Raw genomic sequence first — 19,636 nt, 5'->3', positions numbered from 1 at the left:
AGTTCAGTACAAACAATATTCAGTAGTACTAAAGAGAAGGAAACCTTTTCCTTTGTATCTGAGACCAGCACTCAAACTCACTATCTGACACTTGTTTTCCCTCATTGGCTGGCACACTACCACCTGAGAAGGAAAGTTTATTGAGATATTTAACAGTTTCTCTATGCCAAGCAGTATGCTAAATATGCCACCTAATTCAATACACTGAGATAGTGAAGAAACTTACCAAAATTCACCCAAATATTCAGAAACAAATCTAGACTTTTTCATTCCAGAGGGCAGTGATTTTAGCATCCATGGTCTTCCATAACGCCACTCTGTCTCAACTAAACTAACTACTTAAACTTCCATGTATTTATGATTCAAACACACAAGTATGAAAACAGAATCAGGAAGTTTAGAATGCGATATGATTAGTACATATGCTTTCTTATTTTAATTAATAAAACTTCCTGATGCAAAAAGCCATTTTATCCTTGTTCCTTTGACTTTATGCAAGGACAAGACTCCTTATGCTTTCATGCATTTTACCTTATTTTTGTATTATTTTTAAGCAGTTGCACAAAGGGGCTTCAATTCAACGTATCAAGTTTCATGCATTTTATTACTCACGGTACTATTCTGGCTATAGGGAAGAACTCAAAATTCCCTTCAGATGTCTTTTCCTTCCAATAAGCATTCAGCTTCTGAGCAAGGGCACTTATTGTTGATCTGAAATACAGGAAATACGTCAAAGCACAACACTTGTTGAAAAAAAGTTCCCATTTACAGAGGCTAACCATTTAGAATATTAGGCAGCTTTCAACATCTACTCCTTAAGAAACTAAGATGGATGTACACTGCTCTGAAAACTGCATATTGTAATCATTTTGGTTGAAAAGTCAAAATTGTCACTAGAACTAGCCTAGAATGCAGGGTTCTGCAAACTTTTGGCACATGTAGAATCATAGAATAAACTATGGGATAGAGTCTATGGCAGAGCACCAAAATGCAGAGCTAGGACAAAACCAAATATTTTACAATGATATGCATTGATTTGTCAGATGGTAACAGGTGAAGAATTCAGGATCAAGTTAAAATCAGAGGACCAAATACTGTATCCTATGATAAATCCATCAAGTATTAGCTTTATATCAATGCAGTTCCTCTGTTGCCAAATGCTAACTATAGCAGTAGTAGTTGTAGTGAGAAAAAAAATTCCTGCAAATATTCTACTACACAGCTACTATTGAAGGCTGTATCTGAATTCTAGCTTTGTCTAATTAACTGTTCCTTTTTAATTCTATATCATAACATTACAACTTAATGTAGAGCTATATACAGCTGGAACATTACAAATTTAGAATTACAAAACATCTTTGTATTGTTCTTCAAAGTTTTTGCAGACCTATTCTCTCCTTAAGAATAACTCTTCCAGGTAGGATGTAATGGCAAACACCTGTTAATCAAGCTATTCTTTGCTACTTACAAGGTAGAAATCAAGAGGATTGTGGATCAAGGCCAGCCTGGGTGAAAAGTTAGCGAGACTCTATCTTAACCAATAAACCAAACATTGTAATATGTGTTTGTAATTCCAGCTACTGGAAAAAATAGGTTGGAAGACTGTGGTCCAAGGCCAGTGTAGGCAAAATCATGAGACCTTATATGAAAAACAAACTAAAGGAAAAATGGGCTGAACATGAGGCTAGAGCACTTGCTTAGCAAGCATGAGTCCATGAGTTCAAACAATAACTTTCACACCTCTACTTTACTTACATTGGATAGGCCAGGACGATGGCAGTGTAGGAAGCATATGAAATCTGTCTCCTTGCCTAGACAACAACTGCATTAGCAGAATCTGCCAAAGTATTGTGGAACTCTTAAGATGGCAAACTGGTTAATTTTATTCACTGTCATGGCAGCTTTGCCATGACAGGCAAAGCTGGATGTGTTCAAGGAGCACCTTGTAGGGAAGCAAATGGGAGGCTATCCTATAAACATGGGACCTGCGCTTATCACCCACTGCTATTTCTGTTCACAGTATATAAAAGGCAAGTGGCCAATTTATTGCATTTCCTCCGTTATTACAAGCTTGTCATCTTCCGGCTTAACCAATGTCTAAAGATTCAAAGAAATGGTACCTTGCTTATCTTTTTTCATTTCTCTTTTTCTTTTGTTTTGGGAGCCAGATGTAAACTAAGATTCAAAAGCAATCACATATATGTGGAAAATTAGAAAGTCGCTGTGAATTCTGAAAGGAAGTGTGAAGACCTAAAGTTTGCCCTTTAATCTGATTCCTAGCAGAAAGACAGTTTACAGAAATACAAACAAACCATGGGAAAATAAGGGAATGTTTTTCAGTGTTGACATGCTATTAGCTTCAACTGTCCAGCTTTCAACAGCAACAACAATCACAGTGCAAAAAAAACAGGAAAGTATGGCTCACTCAAAGGAAAAAATAAATTCAACAGAAATTATATGAAGTTGATCCTACCAAAGACTTTAAAACAACTATCTTAAGGACGTTCAAAGAGCCAAATGCAAATGTGAAGGAAATCAAGAAAATGGTAACTCTACAGTTGAAAAATACAAAAACCAAAATGAACAATTCACTAGAGGGATTCAAAGGCAGATTTGAGCAGACAATAGAAACAATAAATAAGCATGAGAAATTAATTATTGAGACTAAGGAACAAAAAAAATTGAACAGTGAGTGGAGCCGCAGGCACCTTTGGGACACCATTAGTGGTATAACACAGGTATCATGGAGGTACAGAAGGAGAAGAGAGAAAAGACAGATGTTAAACACAATCCCTACATGATAACCACAAAAAACCAACTAGTACAAAAATATACTGAAAAATAAATTAGAAAGGAATTTAAACACTTCACTATAAAACAAATATCAATTAGCTGGGCACTGGTGGCTTACACCTGTAATCCTAGCTACTCAGGAGACTGAGATCTGAGGATCGAGATTCAAAGCCAGCCCGGGCAGGAAAGTCCATGAGATTCTTGTCTCCAATAAACTACTAGAAAACCCGAAGTGGCGCTGTGGCTCAAGTGGTAGAGTGCTCACCTTGAGCTGAAGAGCGCAGGGAAAGTGCCCATGCCCAGAGTTCAAGCCAAAAAAAAAAATTAAACACAAAAAAAGACAGCAATGTACCTTGTTACAGATGGCTCAAGCCTGTAATCATAGGTACCCAGAAGGCTGAGATCCAGAGTACTACAATCTGATGCCAGCCCAGGCAGAAATAACCAACAAGAACAGCCTGGAAGACTGGCTCAAGTGGCAGAACACCGGCCAAGCAAGCACGAAGCTCTGAGTTCAAAGCCCAGTTCTTGGGGGGAAGGAGGATGTAATGTATGAAATGAGGGACAGGGTAGTTATGAAACAAATAGCAGATATCAAATAATTTTCCTTGTGATTACTTTAAATGGATTAAACCTACATTCACAAATAAATGATCTAACAAAAAGTATAGCAGTTTGGTACCTAGAAATGGGATACTACTAAAACAAATACCTAAAATGATGGGACTATCTTTCAGTGGAAAGTTAGCAGAGGCTGGAATAATTTTTACAAATAGTAAAAAGCCTAATTTCAGTAAGTTAACAGTTAATAGAAATATAGATGCTGCAAAAGGCAATTATAGAATCAGTCTATGTGTCCATCAATGCACAAATGGTAAAAGAAAATGTGGATGGGTGTGAGGGCTTATGCTTATAACCCCAGCTACTTGGAAAGCAGAGATCAAGAGGACTGCAACTTAAGGATAGCCAGGTAAAAAGTTAGCAGGACTTTACCTCAACAAAAAAGCTGGGTATGATGGTCTACACCTATCATCTCAACTATATAGAAGGGTAAATAGAAGGATCGTGGTCCAGGCTGTCCTGGACCATTTACAAATTTACAAAAAATTTACATTTACAAAAAAATGTAAAACCCTTATCAGAAATAACTAAAGCTATAAAAATGGCTGGCAGCATAACTGCCTAACAAGTGTGAGACCAAGTTCAAGACTCCAGAACTAAAAGGGGGAAGGAAGAAAAAAAAAACATGACATATATACGCAATGGACTTTTACTCAATCGTTAAGAATAAAATGATATAATTTACTGGAAAATGAATGGAAATGTTCAGTAAAATAAGCCAGTTCCATGAAGATAAGTATAGCATATTCTTTCTCATCTGTAGTAGTGAAAAGAAAACAAAACAAAGTCATGGTAACAGAGGAGGCACTAGTTGGGAAGTGCAAGGGGAAGAGAAAAGAAGGTGAGAGATAAGAGGGAATAATGGAGGTAGGTGAATAAGATTATATGCAGGCATGGGAATGCAATAATGAAACGCCTTATTGTGTACAATTTCAACCCATTTAAAAAAGAAATATGACATCAAAAAGTTCACTGGTGAGGACTCAGAAGGAAGTGGAAAAACTGGAGAAAATACAAATTGTCTTAGAGAATAATACCGTAAACAGACTGTTAATGGATATATGGAAAAGCACTGCTAATAAAGGCTCAGAAGAAAACAAACATGTTACTGGAAAATGAGAAAAGATCCTTATTACATAGTGGTAAAAAGCACAACTTGTAAATGATGAAACTTGATCATTAGCTTGAGGAGATCTCCAGGCAATGTGTCTACAGTGGTGTCTGGTGTTCTCAGGCTATTGATGTAAAGTGCAAGAGGAAAGAAATAAACTATTGGGCTTAAAGGGAACCAGGATGTGATGTGGAAATTCACAGCCCATCCAGACTGCAAAAGGTATAAAAATTTAGGGAGATTCACTGTTAGGAAAATGTGCTCAAGAAAAATAGCACAGAGTGAAGTTGAAGAACCTTGTAGTATTATCTCAGTAAGGTCAAAAGCTCAAAATATTCAGTCACACAAAACGATCTTTGGAAAGATTAAGCAAGTGACTCATAGTCATCTCAGCTGAAGCCAAGAATAGAAATGGGATTATCTAGGCAAGATGTCAATAGCTTCCTGTTGAAGGAATGAACATTCATGACATACAAGGAAGACCTACAAGGTTCTTGAGAATGGTGCAAGCACAAAAGCTTCCAACTTGGATAAAAGGGGATGGAAAGAAGCTTATTGAACCTTCAAAACTCTTTAGTCAGGAAACAGGTTAATACAACTACTCAGAAGTAATTATATGCTACCTGTCATGAACAAAGATAATTTCAAGGGTAAACTCTAAGACCAAGAAGTCAAAGCTTCAAGATCAGAAGGTAGTCGGAAGCCCTAGAATATGATCGCCAGTCTTTATAATTTAATGGAATTTGCCTAGCTAGACTTGTTAGATGCGACTCCTTCTTTCCTCTACCAGTTTTAACTGGAGTCTTGTAATGAAGGAAGGGAGGGAGAGAGTGAAGATACATCCACACATGGAAGATGTAGAGGATTATTATTTATATGTAGTTTAGATAAAGAAATTTGGGACCTTTGAGCTGATGACATTTAGTTGAGATTTTAGACTGAATTAATACTGTAAAGAGTAGAGACTTTGGGGGATACTGGGACAAGGTGAACACATTCCAAATGTGAGAAGTGAATCTTAAGACACCAGAGGACAGATTGTAGCAAAATAAAGTAATGGTCATACAAAGATGTCTACAAATTAATTATTGAAATAGTTAAGTATGTTTAGGTTATACCACAGGAGGAATTAAGACTGCATATGGAATTAAGGTTATCATCAACTGGTCTAAAAATAAGGCTATCAAAAATTACCCAATTTAATTACAGGGATCCTAAAAGTTGAATAGGGAAGAAGAATCACAATCACAGAAGGAAAAATCAAGGCACTAGAATGATGCAATATGAGCAGAACACTGACTTTGAAGTTGGAAAAGACGGCCTTGGGCCAACAAATGCTGGCAGCCTCTAGAAGCTGGAAAAGGCAAGGAAATGGATTCTACCCTAGAGCCTTCAGAAAGGAATGCAGTCCACAAACACCTTGACTTTAGCTCCAACAAGATCTGCATTAAGATAGTATTGTTTTAAGCTACTACATTTGTGGTAATTTGTTACAACAATAGAAGACACTATTATTTATAGACAGAAGGTGAATATCACTGTATTTCCCACAAAAAATTAAAATTATCTTATGGCTCCCCTATTAGCGTGCTGTGTGTAATCTGAGGAATGATGGTCTAAGATAGAGTTAGCTAACTGCAGCCTGGGAGGCAAATTCCACTCATTGCCTGGCTTTGTCAACAAAATTATACTTGGACATAGCAATGCTCATCCCTTTACTAAGTGTCCATATTTGCTTTTATTCTATGGCAGAACTGAATAGCTGTAAAAGAGATGATACGGCCAACAAAAGCCAAAATACTTATCTTCTGGCCCTTCTCAGAAAATGTTTTGCCAATCATGTGCCCTTCCCCTGTCCATCTAACTTGAGATTATTTCATTCCAGTTACATTTTCTTTATTTCCCTTTCCCATATTGTTACCTTAGCTCATGTTATAATTCCATGCTGAAATTCCCTTTCTACTCTTTTCTCAATCTTGTATTCTTGTGCCTTAAGACATATCCTATGTCATACTCTCTGTCCCAATCCCTTCATTTATTCTACCATGACAGTTTTTGCTACACCATACCAGTTAGATTTTGACTGACCCATTAGCCATTGTAATACTTTCTTAATCTGTTTCCTAAGTATGACAATCTATTATCATCAACATAGTAAGGTGCTTAAAACTGTATCTTGAGGGCTGGGAAGGTGGCTCAGTGGTAGAGCGCTTGCCTTGCATGGCTGAGGCCCTGGGTTCGATTCCTCAGCACCACATAAGCAAAAAGAAAAAAGCCGGAAGTGGCGCTGTGGTTCAAGTGGTAGAGTGCTAGCCTTGAGCTGAAGAGCTGAGGGACAGTGCCCAGGTCCAGAGTTCAGGTCCCACGATCGGACCAAAAAATAAATAAAAGTAAATAAATAAAACTATATCTTGAAAATCAAAACAGAACTTAGAAAATGGCAAAACCTCCCATGCTCCTGGATTGGAAAGATTAACATCATGAAAATGGCAATACTTCCCAAGGCTATCTACAAATTCAATGCGATACCTATCAAAATGACAACCTCATTCTTCAAGGAAATAGAAGAGGCAATCCAAAAATTCTTATGGAACAATAAAAGACCCCGAATAGCAAAAACGCTCCTCAACAGAAAGAACACTGCTGGAGGAATATCAATACCAAATTTCAAACTCTACTATAAAGCCATAGTAATCAAAACAGCTTGGTACTGGCACAAGAACAGACATCAGGACCAATGGAATAGAATTGAAAACCCAGAAATGAACCTACAGACCTATAGCCATCTAATCTTCGATAAGGGAGTTAAAAAAATAGAATGGAAGACAGACAGCCTCTTCAGTAAATGGTGCTGGCAAAATTGGTTAACTACTTGTAGAAAACTAAAGCTAGATCCTTATATATCACCCTGCACCAGAATCAACTCCAAATGGATCAAAGACCTCGGAGTCAAAGCAGACACTCTGAAAACATTACAGGATGGAATAGGAGAAACCCTAGGTCTCCTTGGCGCAGGCCGAAATTTTCTGAATAGAGACCCGGAAACACAACAAATCAAAGAAAGGTTGGACCAATGGGATTGCATGAAGTTGCAGAGCTTCTGCATGGCAAAGAACATAGCTAGCAAGATCAATAAAAAGCCCACGGATTGGGAGAAGATCTTCACTAGCCATACAATGAACAAGGGTCTCATATCTTAAATATACTTGGAACTCAAAAAATTAAACCCCCCAACAACAAATCCTCAAAGAAACAACTGCCCAATAAATAAGTGGGCTAAAGACTTAAAGAGAAACTTCTCTGAAGAAGAAAGAAGGATGGCCAATAGACACATGAAGAAATGCTCAACCTCCCTAGCCATAAAAGAAATGCAAATCAAAACAACATTGAGATACCACCTCACCCCAGTTAAAATGGCAAAAATCAAGATCTCTAACAACTAGAGATGCTGGAGGGGATGTGGACAGAAGGGAACCTTACTTCATTGTTGGTGGGAGTGTAAACTTGTTCAACCACTTTGGAAAGCAGTATGGAGGTTCCTCAAAAGACTTCACATAGAGCTCTCCTATGACCCAGCAATCCCACTGTTGGGCATTTACCCAAATGTTTACAAACAAGACCACACTAAAGCTACCAGCACAACTATGTTTACTGCAGCATTATTTACCATAGCTAAGATATGGAACCAACCCAGATGCCCCTCAGTAGATGAATGGATCAAGAAAATGTGGTATATATACACAATGGAATTCTATGCCTCCATCAGAAAGAATGACATTGCCCCATCTGTTAGGAAATGGAAAGGCTTGGAAAAAATTATATTAAGTGAAGTAAGCCAAGCCCAAAGAAACATAGGTCCCATGGTTTCCCTTATTTGCAATATCTAGTATATGTATGAGACAAGCAGAAAAGGTCAGATAATGTGATGTTAGGAAAATGAACCCTTAGATATGTATATAAATGTTTTTTATCTTTCATGCATTTGTTTCTAACGCATTTATAAGATTATTTCTTTGTTGCTTTGTATGTCCCTCCCCCACAGTATAACCCCTGCTTTCACTATATTTGATGTCGGTATAATTTGTGGAGGAGATGGGGAAAAACAAGTCGTTTAAGGATACAGGTGGACCCGTTGCAACAATGAGAAGTCCAAGTTGTCATGTCGAAAACGAACTTTACAACTTTGATAGGGGGGAGAGGATTGGGTGGGAGGGCGGGGAGAGGCTGAGAAGGGATGTGAAGGGTAAACAAAGGAGGAGGCTGCAATGCTTGATAAGAAATGTACTCATTATCTTGCCCATGTAATTGTAACTCCTCTGTACAGTATGTTCACAAAATAAATAAATAAACTATATCTTGAACTTCTCTGATGATTCCACAAACAATATGCATTGATTGCATTTTGAATCCTGATACTGGCAGCTAAAATCTGATACCACTATTAAAAATGAAATTACAATTTATTTCTAGATATTTCAGTAGTATGATGGCTAGTATTTCTTTTATAATTTTTGTTTTGATATATATAATACTCATAGGATGTGTTTGTGACAGCAGACAATTTTCTCTAATCTCTCAAATTGTTAGGGAACTTTTTTAAAAGTCTGGTATTGTTATATATCCCAGGCTGACTTTGATCTCAATCTTCCTACCTCAGCCTCTAGAGGAGTGCTGAGATTACTGGTATACTCCATCACACTCAGCTTCAAACTCCCTTATCTAAACGCATTTTCATTTTATAGAAAATTAACAAAAAGTAATAGACTGGACTGTGTACTTTTAGTAAGGCCCTATGTTAAATCCCCTGTATCAAAAACAAAATGGACAATTGATGACAGAATCAGACAAAAATGAAAATGTATGATCCTCAAAAGACTGTATTTAGCAGTGTATTGTTTTTAATAAAATATGTAGCTTAAGTTAAGCTGCTTAAGCCAGAAATCCTGTATGTCTAACAAAATAAACTCTGATATACAGAATATATATTTGGATAATCCATGATCATCTCATTTAAATTCATCATACAAAAGAGAATAAAGAAAGAAGTGATTCTTATCAAGATTCATTGGAAGAACACCTCTTGCCTATTTTGTCCTACATATAATTCTGCCTAGAATATCATTCCCCTACTTGTCCACCTAGAATACTCCAACTTTTCCGTTAAGTTTAGCTCAAATATAATTTGCTTTGTAAAGACTTCCTTGGTTTTTATTAGGCAGATTTTCCTGAAAAGACCCATCTTACTTCATACATATTCAAGTTTCTTATTTGCATATTTCTACATTCATTCATAGGCATCAAGGACTCTTATTTTTCATACTCCTGTCACTCATATGTCACTAAGATATAGGAAGTATCAATCTCCAGGCCTTATGCATACCAGCAAATAATCTACCACTGAATTAAACCTCCAACTCAAAACCTATTCTAGCCTGGCTGCAACAATTCTTATCTCCTAACATGATCTCTGATTCTTACCTATTGGTTTTCCCTGGTAAATCTAGATCTTCCCTGAAATCATATGTCTTTCTTGCTGTCCCAAAAACGTTCGCTGGCTTCAAGGAAATGTCTGTAATAACTTCAGAATTTTTCCTTACTGTGTATTCAACAATTTCAGATCAATTTGTCTCTTTAAGGTGAACAACAATGACCTTCAATTTATCACAAATATATTAGCAAATGACTCCTGAGTTCATTTTATCATTTCTAAACCGACTCCATATTATCAAGCTTCAAACATTAATTTTGAAAATGAAATCACTTTATCTCTAATCTTGGAAAACAGACTTAAAGTAAGTTTCATTTAATATATCTGGCTGATTATTTTTGAGGTTTCAGAGAACAGATTCATATCTGAGAAAATTATCAGAAACACATAAGGTTGAAAGTGACTCACCTGTACTCCTTGTTGTACTCAAAGTCTTGTTTGTTATAGACAGGTTTTAGGAAATTACACTCAATGACTCCAATTACTCCCACACCTTCTCCATGAGTTGGCTTAGAAGAAAAATATTAATTTCAACACTTTAGCGTTAACTGCCAGAGGCATTTCCTTTCAATTCCACATAACCATAGAAAGGTTAACATAATGTTCATGAGTACAGAATGGCCATCAAGATCTAGAGAAACACTTATATACTTCAGAAGACTGCAATTGCTACATGGAACAAGAAACTGAAATTCTAGGGCAGAAAATATTCAGACTATGATTTATGGACCTCTAGGTTACTTCAGGGATTAACAGTTACCTCTACTCCACTCACACAACCTCCATTTTCATCTGGTTGATATAAGATTGCTTTAAGACTTCAATTTAATAAAAAATTTTAATTCCAAAAGTCAAGATTAAATACTACTGCTCTAGAAAACTGAAATGAAATTTTTAGAGATGTTATGTGATCATTACACATATTCATCTATTAAAATAAGCATTTTCTCCACATAGGCCACAAAACAATTACTAAAGGAATCGGACTTGAAGTGATCATTAATTCTAAGTTGATGCAAGAAGTTTTGGGGTTTTAAATATCTATTCTTTAATGGAAGGAACTGTTTCCAGGTGCTTATTAGACTGACACACAAACATGAGTTGTTTACAGATGATATAACAGTAGCAATGATGCAACAGTAGCCAGGCACTGATGGCTCACCCCTGTAATCTTAGCTACTCAGGAAGCTGGAATCTGAGGATTTTTTCCTGCCATCCAGGCAGGAAAATCTGTGAGACGCTTACCTCCAATAAACTACCAAAAAGCCAGAATTGGAGCTGTAGCTTAAGTGGCAGAATGCTAGCCTTGAGCAGAAGGTCAGGGATGGCAGCCAGACACAGACTTCAAGCCCCAAGACTGGCACACACATACATACACACAAAAGATGCTCTAACAAACTAGGCACCAGTGACTCAGGCATGTAATCCTAGCTACTCAGGAGGCTGACATCTGAGGATCACGATTCAAAGCCAACCTGGGCAGGAAAGTCTGTGAGACTTATCTCCCATTAACCACCAGAAAACCGGAAGTGGCTGTGTGGCTCAAATGGTAGAGTGCCTGCCTTGAGTTGAAGAGCTCAAGGACAGCACCCAGGCCCAGAGTTCATGCCCCACGACCAAAACAAATAAACAACAAAAAATAAAACAATCCTTAAATATTATATATAGTTTGACATATAAATTATATTACATATTTGGCCCATTTAAATCTCTCAACCCTGAAACTATGAGGTAGAAAAAAGTAAAAGTACTATTGTTTCCATTTACAGGTAAGGGAAGCTGAATCACACTGATATTAAATAATTAAAGGACATAGCTCATAAAAAAAAAAATCAAGGACCCAAATCTCTGTCTTCAATGACCAAATTTTATGGATCTTAACAATATGCGTTTTTGTCTCTCCAAGATAATGTAAAGAGCAACTTTATTCACTGATAAGTTCATACAAGTAGTGACGCTGTTGATATTCTAACTCTGCTTCTCAATAGTAGATACCTAAACAATGCACTCAGTAAATTCTGTAGGCTGAATAAACTTGTGAAGAATAGCAAGCAGCAAGAATTTCTGCAACACAAAACAGCTCACTGGTAACACAGAATTCCTATATGAGAATTTAACAACCAGTACAAGATAGAAGTGAAACCATTAATAAAGTTGTACACTTTACAAACCTGAAATTCTCCTTTTATTCTTTCCAATCCTCTACATCAAAGAGATATTAATCACTCACCTTTATCTGGCATCCCACCTTCTCAAAGGACTTTATGAGCCGATTGTTATGGTACATCATCACTCCAAACTGGTTGTTACTTTTGCAAGAGAATCCAAAAGTGATTCTCACCTGTTTATTCTAAGGAAGTTATTAAGGATACAAGCACCAGACAAAAAAATTGCATTATTTTGCAAGAAAACTCCAAATGCCATTGGATATAAATTGATACAAACCTTCTAGAGGACATTCAGAAATATGTAGCAATCACTGAAAAATATACTTTACCTGCTGGGCACTGGTGGCTCACACCTGTAATCCTAGCTATTCAGGAGGCTGAGTTCTGAGGACTGTGGTTCAAAGCCAGCCCAGGCGGAAAGTGAAACTGCGGCTCAAGTGGTAGAATTCTAGCCTTGAGTAATGATGAGTTTTTAATGATTCCTACTTGATTCAAAAACCATGGTAAGAGAATGAAAAAAGCATAAAAGAACGATAGAAAACTTTGTATTTTCATTAAAACAAATACAAAGTCCCAGCTACTTGGGAGGCAGAAATCAGGAAGATTGTGGTTTGAGCCAGGTTGGGCAGAAGTTTGAGTATCTGTCTCAAACCTGTAAGGGTGAGGCTGCATTTGTATATGATGCAGAAAATAAAATAAAAGAACAATGTTTACAACTACTTAAGAACTGTGAGCTTTCCAAGACATTGCTTTTGCTTAAAAAGCAATTAATAAAGACTGACCTAATTAATATAGTTTATACCAAAATTTTCTCTAGTATCTGGAATCCATTCCCACTGCAATGGAGTATAGGAGTGAAAGTAAGTGCTCTTGTAAATGGCCACCAAAAATTCATGTTAAATTTAACACATCATCTCATCACAAAAAAACAAACCTATTAGTCTGTACCTTCCTAACTCTATCAAAGACTAAACTTAGACCTGTATAGCAATAAAATACATTATAGCCAAAAAGAATGACAATTTCTAATCAATATTCTATTTGAATCAATGGAATACAACAAAGTGTTATACGGATTATAGTGAATTATCCCTACAGCTGAGATTATCAAGCCTGATCGCTCAGAAAAAGCTGAGGATATTTTTAATGTTATTGTAAAGGTGATAAAGAGTACATTCCTTTTTGGACAATGTCACCTCTTCCCTCACTTTTCCCCAGTTTTTCCTTCCTGTCTCACCCACAAGTTGGATAGTTCATTTTCAACAGTGTCTATTGAGCATCACTGCTGCTGCATTTGTTTACCTTTTGTCCCAACATTTCTGTGCCCCCTTATTCTTCCAAAAATAGATAAACTAACAAGATAAAAGGAAAATGAAAACGACAAAGAAAAAACACCTCTTGTTTCCATTTCTTGGAGTTCATTTCAGTAAATACTATTTGATATTGCACCTTTGTGATCCTGAGAATATCCCATTTTTTACCTCAAAATAAAATTCCAAAATCTACTGAACCATAAGCTACAATGTCTTGGGACCATTAAGAGTTTCCAGATGATTCTTATATAGCTGGTGCACAAATTAAGACTTAAGAAATGCGTTCTCCTAAACAAGGACATGGCTCAAGTGGTAGACAACAGCCTTGAATGAAAGAGCTAAGGGACAGTACCCAAACCCTGAGTTCAAGACCCAGTACTGGCACAAAAAAAAGCCCATGCGGGGCTGGGAAGGTGGCTCAGTGGTAGAACGCTTGCCTTCAATGCCTGAGGCCCTGGGTTCGATTCCTCAGCACCACATAAGAAAAAAGCCAGGAGTGGTGCTGTGGCTCAAGTGGTAGAGTGCTAGCCTTGAGCTGAAGAGCTGAGGGACAGCGCCCAGGCCCAGAGTTCAAGCCCCGCAACCGGACCCAAAAAAAAAAAAAGCTCATGGGGGCTGGGAAGGTGGCTCAGTGGTAGAGCGCTTGCCTTGCATGCCTGAGGCCCTGGGTTCGATTCCTCAGCACCACATAAGCAAAAACAAAAAAGCCAGAAGTGGCGCTGTGGCTCAAGTGGTAGAGCGCTAGCCTTGAGCTGAAGAGCTGAGGGACAGCACCCAGGCCCAGAGTTCAGGCCCCACGACTGGACCAAAAAAAAAAAAAAAAGCCCATGCATTGGGGCTCTTGTTACACACCTCTCCCAGATCTTCATATTCTCTTAATGTCCTCCCAAATAATTATTCTCTTTCTATCCCAAAATCTTCATGGAAACTCCTCTTATGACCCAAGTTGACCCACGTGGTAGAGAACCAACCTTGAGTAAAAAAGCCAAGCAAGTGTATGAAGCTCCGAGTTCAAGCCCTGGTACCAGCAAAAGGTAGAGACAGAAACAGAGACAGAGAGAGGCTTCCTTAGAGCATACTATAATAGGATTTATATTATTACACACAAATTTGATTTGGAAAAGTCAAGTTTTGGGCTTCTTATGAAAATCCAGAAATTTAAACCTGAAAGGAGCAAGTCAAGTACATGTAGGTTTAAGGATACTGTGTCATTCTTTCTTATGGAAGCACAGAGTGTGTGTGTGTGTGTGTGTGTGTGTGTGTGTGTGTGTGTGTGTGTGTGTGTGTGTGTGTGTGTGTGTGTGTGTGTGTGTGTGTGTGTGTGTGTGTGTGTGTGTGTGTGTGTGTGTGTGTGTCTGACATTTTGTGTGTGTGTGTGTGTGTGTGTGTGTGTGTGTGTGTGTGTGTGTCTGACATTTTCTTGATCCATTCATCTACTGAGGGGCATCTGCATTGGTTCCACATCTTAGCTATGGTGAATAATGCTACGATAAACATAGCTGTACTGGTAGCTTTAGTATGGCCTTGTTTGTGATCACTTGGGTAAATGCCCAAAAGTGGGACTGGTGGGTCATAGGAGAGCTTGGTGTAGTCTTTTGAGGAACCTCCATACTGCTTTCCAGAGTGGCAGAACAAGTTTACACTCCCACCAACAATGCAGTAGCATTCCCTTTTGACCACATCCCCTCCAGCATCGGTTGTTATTACATTTCTTGACTATAGCCATTCTAACTGGGGTGAGGTGGAATCTCAATGTTGTTTTGATTTGCATTTCTTTTATGGCCAGATAAGTTGAGCATTTAGGTCCCATTGTGTCCTTTATTTACAATAATTAGTATATGTCTAGGATAATCTTAGCAGATGAGCAGAATACCTCAATAGCTATGTACTTATGACCATATAAGATGATGCTAAGCAAAATGAACTCCAAGACATGGACACAAGAGGTTTTATTGTTGTTGTTGTTTTTAATATACCATGTCTTTTTTTTGTTGCTTTTGTATGTTATTCCCCCTATGGCATATCCTCTATTGTTACTGTATTTGGTTTTGGTACCCTGGTTCTGTATATACATTTATTTGAATTAGGAAAGGGGAACAACACAATGGTGAGACAAAGGATAAGGAAGAACCAATGCAACAATGATATACACAAGACAATATATTTGAAACAACCCAACTTGGGGGATATGGGGGAGGGAAAGTAGGAGAAAATTGAGGGAAGGGGTAACAAGATTGACAAGAAATGTACTTATTGGGGCTGGGAAGGTGGTTCAGTGGTAGAGCACTTGCCTTGCATGCTCGAGGCCCTGGGTTCGATTCCTCAGCACCACATAAGAAAAAAGCCGGAAGTGGCGCTGTGGCTCAAGTGCTAGCCTTGAGCTGAAGAGCTGAGGGACAGCACCCAGGCCCAGAGTTCAGGCCCCACGACCGGACCCAAAAAAAAAAAAAGAAATGTACTTATTACCTCACTTATGTAACTGAAACCCTCTGTATATCACCTTGATAATAAAAAAAAGAAATCTGAAGTGGATGGTACCCTCTAATAAAGATAAAGGTATAAAAATAAATGAGATGTTAAAATTTTAAAAACTAAAAAGGATACTGTGTAGGTAGGTTTATACATATCATATCCGACATTTGCCAGGCTCTTGGCAATCATCTGGGTAGTCACCTTCTTCTGACGCAGAAAGATTTTCATCCGTGGCTTCATATACAGAATACTACAGTATGCCTATGGAATAGTAAAGGGAAAGTTATTGTGCTCCATTTCCAATCCTACCAAAATTCTCATTAAAATACTGCTAGCCAGGTAAGCCTTTGCTGGACAAAGATTTGGCTTAGTTGTTAATACCCTGCTTTCTTATGCCAACAACTACAATGAAATGTTACTAAAACTCATCACCTAAACTGCTTCTGTGGAGACTGTGCAAAGGAATCCTAGCAGAGTTAAAATTTGATCTTTCATGTTATAGGACATCTAACCTCTCACTGTTGGAGAAGAACCATTCTTACTTACCCGTAAAGAATACTCTGTTTCTGGCAGCTTGGAGGTAAAATCATCAGCCTCTTTTTCTTCAGCATCAAAGTCTGATACCAGGATGTCATATTGATCTGTATCAAAGTCCAACTCAGACTTTCCATCTTTGTTTCTGGGTAAAAAAGACAGGTACTAATCTAACAAGAACTAGCTCCAAAGCGGGAGGGGGTGGGGACAATTTACATGGAACCTGAGAGAGAAATAATATGAACCAATACTCAGGTATGTTTTTCCCTGACCAATAGTGCAAAGGAACTACAAACAACTCGAGAATCACACAATATATAAAGATATTTCCAATTTAAACAAATGTACTGTTTCATAGTAGTGGTACTAATGTCTAAATCAAATTGATGTCAGCTATCCTCAAATGTGGATCTTAAAATAGATCTCAGCTTTCTGAGTATTTCTGGAGAAGTTACTGAATAACATAACTTTTCTCAACTGAATAGATGAATCAAAATCATCTCTATGGACTTAAGCATTAGCATGAGATACTAAGATTTCCCTAGCTCTAATACTAGATCTTAGAAAGAAAAAAAGAGTCAGTCACAGTAGCTCATGCCTATAATCCTAGCAACTTGTGAAATGGAGTTTGGGAGGACTGCAGTTCATGGTCAGCCCTGGAAAAATGTTTATGAAAGCCCCATCTCAACTACTAAAGCTGAACATGGTGGCGTATGCCTGTCATCCCAGCTGTCTGAGAAGTATAAAAAGGATGCTCACTGTACAGATGAAACAAAACAATCAAAGCAAAAAGGACCGGGGGCGGGGGGGGGCCCGTAACTCAAGGGATAGAGTGTCTGCCTAGCACATGAAAAGCCCTAAGTTTACACTGAGTACCACAAAAAAGGGAAAAATAGTTTCTACAGAAGGAACAACATATATCTACTAGCTCTCTAGTATACTATTCATGGAATTAACACTTAAATATAATAGTACTTGTATTCCTTTCATAAGGACCTTTCTTACGCTCATTGTTTTAGGCCACTGACTTAGGTCCACTCCAAGACCCTGCCACTGCCAGGGGAAAAGAGTGTATTCTGTGGAACTGTAGTCCCTAAAATATTAAGAAAATAAAGAGCAATAGAGAGCAAAAGAAACAAAAAAAATATATGACCAAATAAAATTGAGAAACAACTCTTAGAAGCTCTAGCGTCACCTCCTTCATACACTAGGACCCACAAACACTCGGAGTTTTTGTGCTGAAAACTTAATCTCTGCTCTCCGAGCTGAATCGGGGCCACTATGACATGTAACCTATATAAAGCTCAAGCCATCATACTAGTATATTCTGAACTTTTCAAGGTAATCCTGATTCTCAGTATACCACCCATTCAAACACATATAACCTTAGGAAGATCTCTTTCCACCCTGCTCTTTACCTCTCCCATACAAGAAAAAGGGTCTGGAGAAATTAAATCTTTAACTGGGGAATACTACATATAATACCCTCTCTCAAGTATTTTCCATGCCCATTAAGCATTAGCATATGAAATTTCTAAGAAATCCTGGAGCAAAGCAACATAAGTAGGCTTAAAGCTAGCTTTCTCTAAACTTATTGGCCATGCAATCTTTTACTTATAGGACATCTAATAGGATGTAACTGAGAATGTACAAAGGAAGTCTGTTTAATATGTGTAAATCATTGGAAATATCTCAAAAAAAATTTCATTGGGGGTTCCCCAATAGGTCACAGAGAAGGTCTACTTGAAACCTCTTTTTTTCTAATCATAAACTCTGTGTAAGCCAGTATTGTTTGATCATAAGTTTAAGTTTAACCTAAGACAAAAAGTAATAATGACTATATCAGATACTCTGCTCAATTAAACATGTCAGTAATACTTCTATTTCGTATTAGTTTTTACTATTTAGGTTTTAATACACTCTTAAATGTATATGTGACATGCTATGATTAAACGAACTATGCATCACAGAATATTTGATTATTTTATTCATGCTAAAGACAGGATCTTAAGACAGTCTCATTATAGTTGAAATTGATCTGCCTCAATGCTTTTTGGACTTCTACTCCAGCTCTTCTAAAAGTATTATGGACCTTATTTTTTTGAAAGATCACATTTAATTAATCACTTTCTCATACTTCAGCTTATTAGCCAAACATAGAATAACTATCATCTACCAATCTCAAAACAGTGTCCATGAATAGGAACTCCAAGTTTATAAAGGATTCTGAGTACCTTACACACAGTATCCCAGTTATCTGTAGCAATAACCTCAAGATATGCACACTTTCACCTTAAATGCATAACATTTTATCAAGAACCACTCTTAATACAACCAAGTGAACGTTACAGAAAAACGTATCCAAATGTATCTGTTTCTCTAAACTAAAATCTGGTTCATCATTTTTTTTTTGGTCAGTCCTGGGGCCTGAACTCTAGGCCTAGACGCTGTCCCTCAGTTCTTCAGCTCAAGGCTAGTACTCTTATCACTGGAGCCACAGTGCCACTTCCAGCTTTTTCTGCTTATGTGGTGCGGAGGAACCGAACCCAGGGCCTCATGCATGCAAGGCAAGCACTCTACCACTGAGCCACCTTCCCAGCCCTCATCATTTTTTTTGTTGTTTTTGGGGGTGGGACTTGAATTCAGGGCCTGGGCACCTGTACCTGAGCCTCTTTGTACTCAAGGCTAACACTTTACCACTTTGAGCCACAGTTCCACTTCCAATTTTTGAATGTTTAATTGGAGGTAAGAGTCTCACAGGTTCTTTTCTGTCTGAGCTGGCTTCAAACCATGATCCCTACATCTCAGCCTCCTGAGTAGCTAGGATTATAGGCATGAGCCATCAGCACCTGGCTTAAACTTTGCTCCATCATTCTACCTTTCTCTATTAATATCTATTATCCTTGGAATAGTATACCTGCGGACGTTCCAAATGAGAACACGAGTTCCTTTTTTGCCTGGGATGGCATCAAACTGGGCCAGTAGGTCATTTTCATTGTTGAAAATTGAATAGTTCAAGATGGCTTCCAGGCTAGGCAAGGAATCCTCAGTAATAATCATTTTTTGTAAAACCAAATACAGTCAAAGGAAAAAAAACTGAACAGTTGCAGAATACATCTTCAAAGATATAATACAA

At 37.7% G+C, this 19,636-nt stretch overlaps 1 protein-coding gene across 2 annotated transcripts in view; it reads right to left on the bottom strand.

The window, feature by feature from the left end:
• The window catches only part of Morc4 (MORC family CW-type zinc finger 4), a 54,689-nt gene that overhangs the window by 21,595 nt on the left and 13,458 nt on the right, over positions 1-19,636 (bottom strand). For both annotated transcript variants that reach the window (XM_042690079.1, XM_042690081.1), the window contains exons 5-10: positions 19,418-19,565; positions 16,513-16,645; positions 16,099-16,227; positions 12,244-12,363; positions 10,422-10,522; positions 613-711 (exon numbers count right to left, since the gene is read on the bottom strand). In XM_042690079.1, the coding sequence (XP_042546013.1) occupies positions 613-711; positions 10,422-10,522; positions 12,244-12,363; positions 16,099-16,227; positions 16,513-16,645; positions 19,418-19,565 (730 nt within the window). The remainder of the gene's footprint in view (positions 1-612; positions 712-10,421; positions 10,523-12,243; positions 12,364-16,098; positions 16,228-16,512; positions 16,646-19,417; positions 19,566-19,636) is intronic.

Source organism: Dipodomys spectabilis, unplaced genomic scaffold (genome assembly GCF_019054845.1).
Source record: "Dipodomys spectabilis isolate Male_0828 unplaced genomic scaffold, ASM1905484v1 ptg000132l, whole genome shotgun sequence".
In the NCBI taxonomy this organism is placed as follows: Eukaryota; Metazoa; Chordata; class Mammalia; order Rodentia; family Heteromyidae; genus Dipodomys; species Dipodomys spectabilis.
This window is presented reverse-complemented; position numbering and strand designations above follow the sequence as displayed.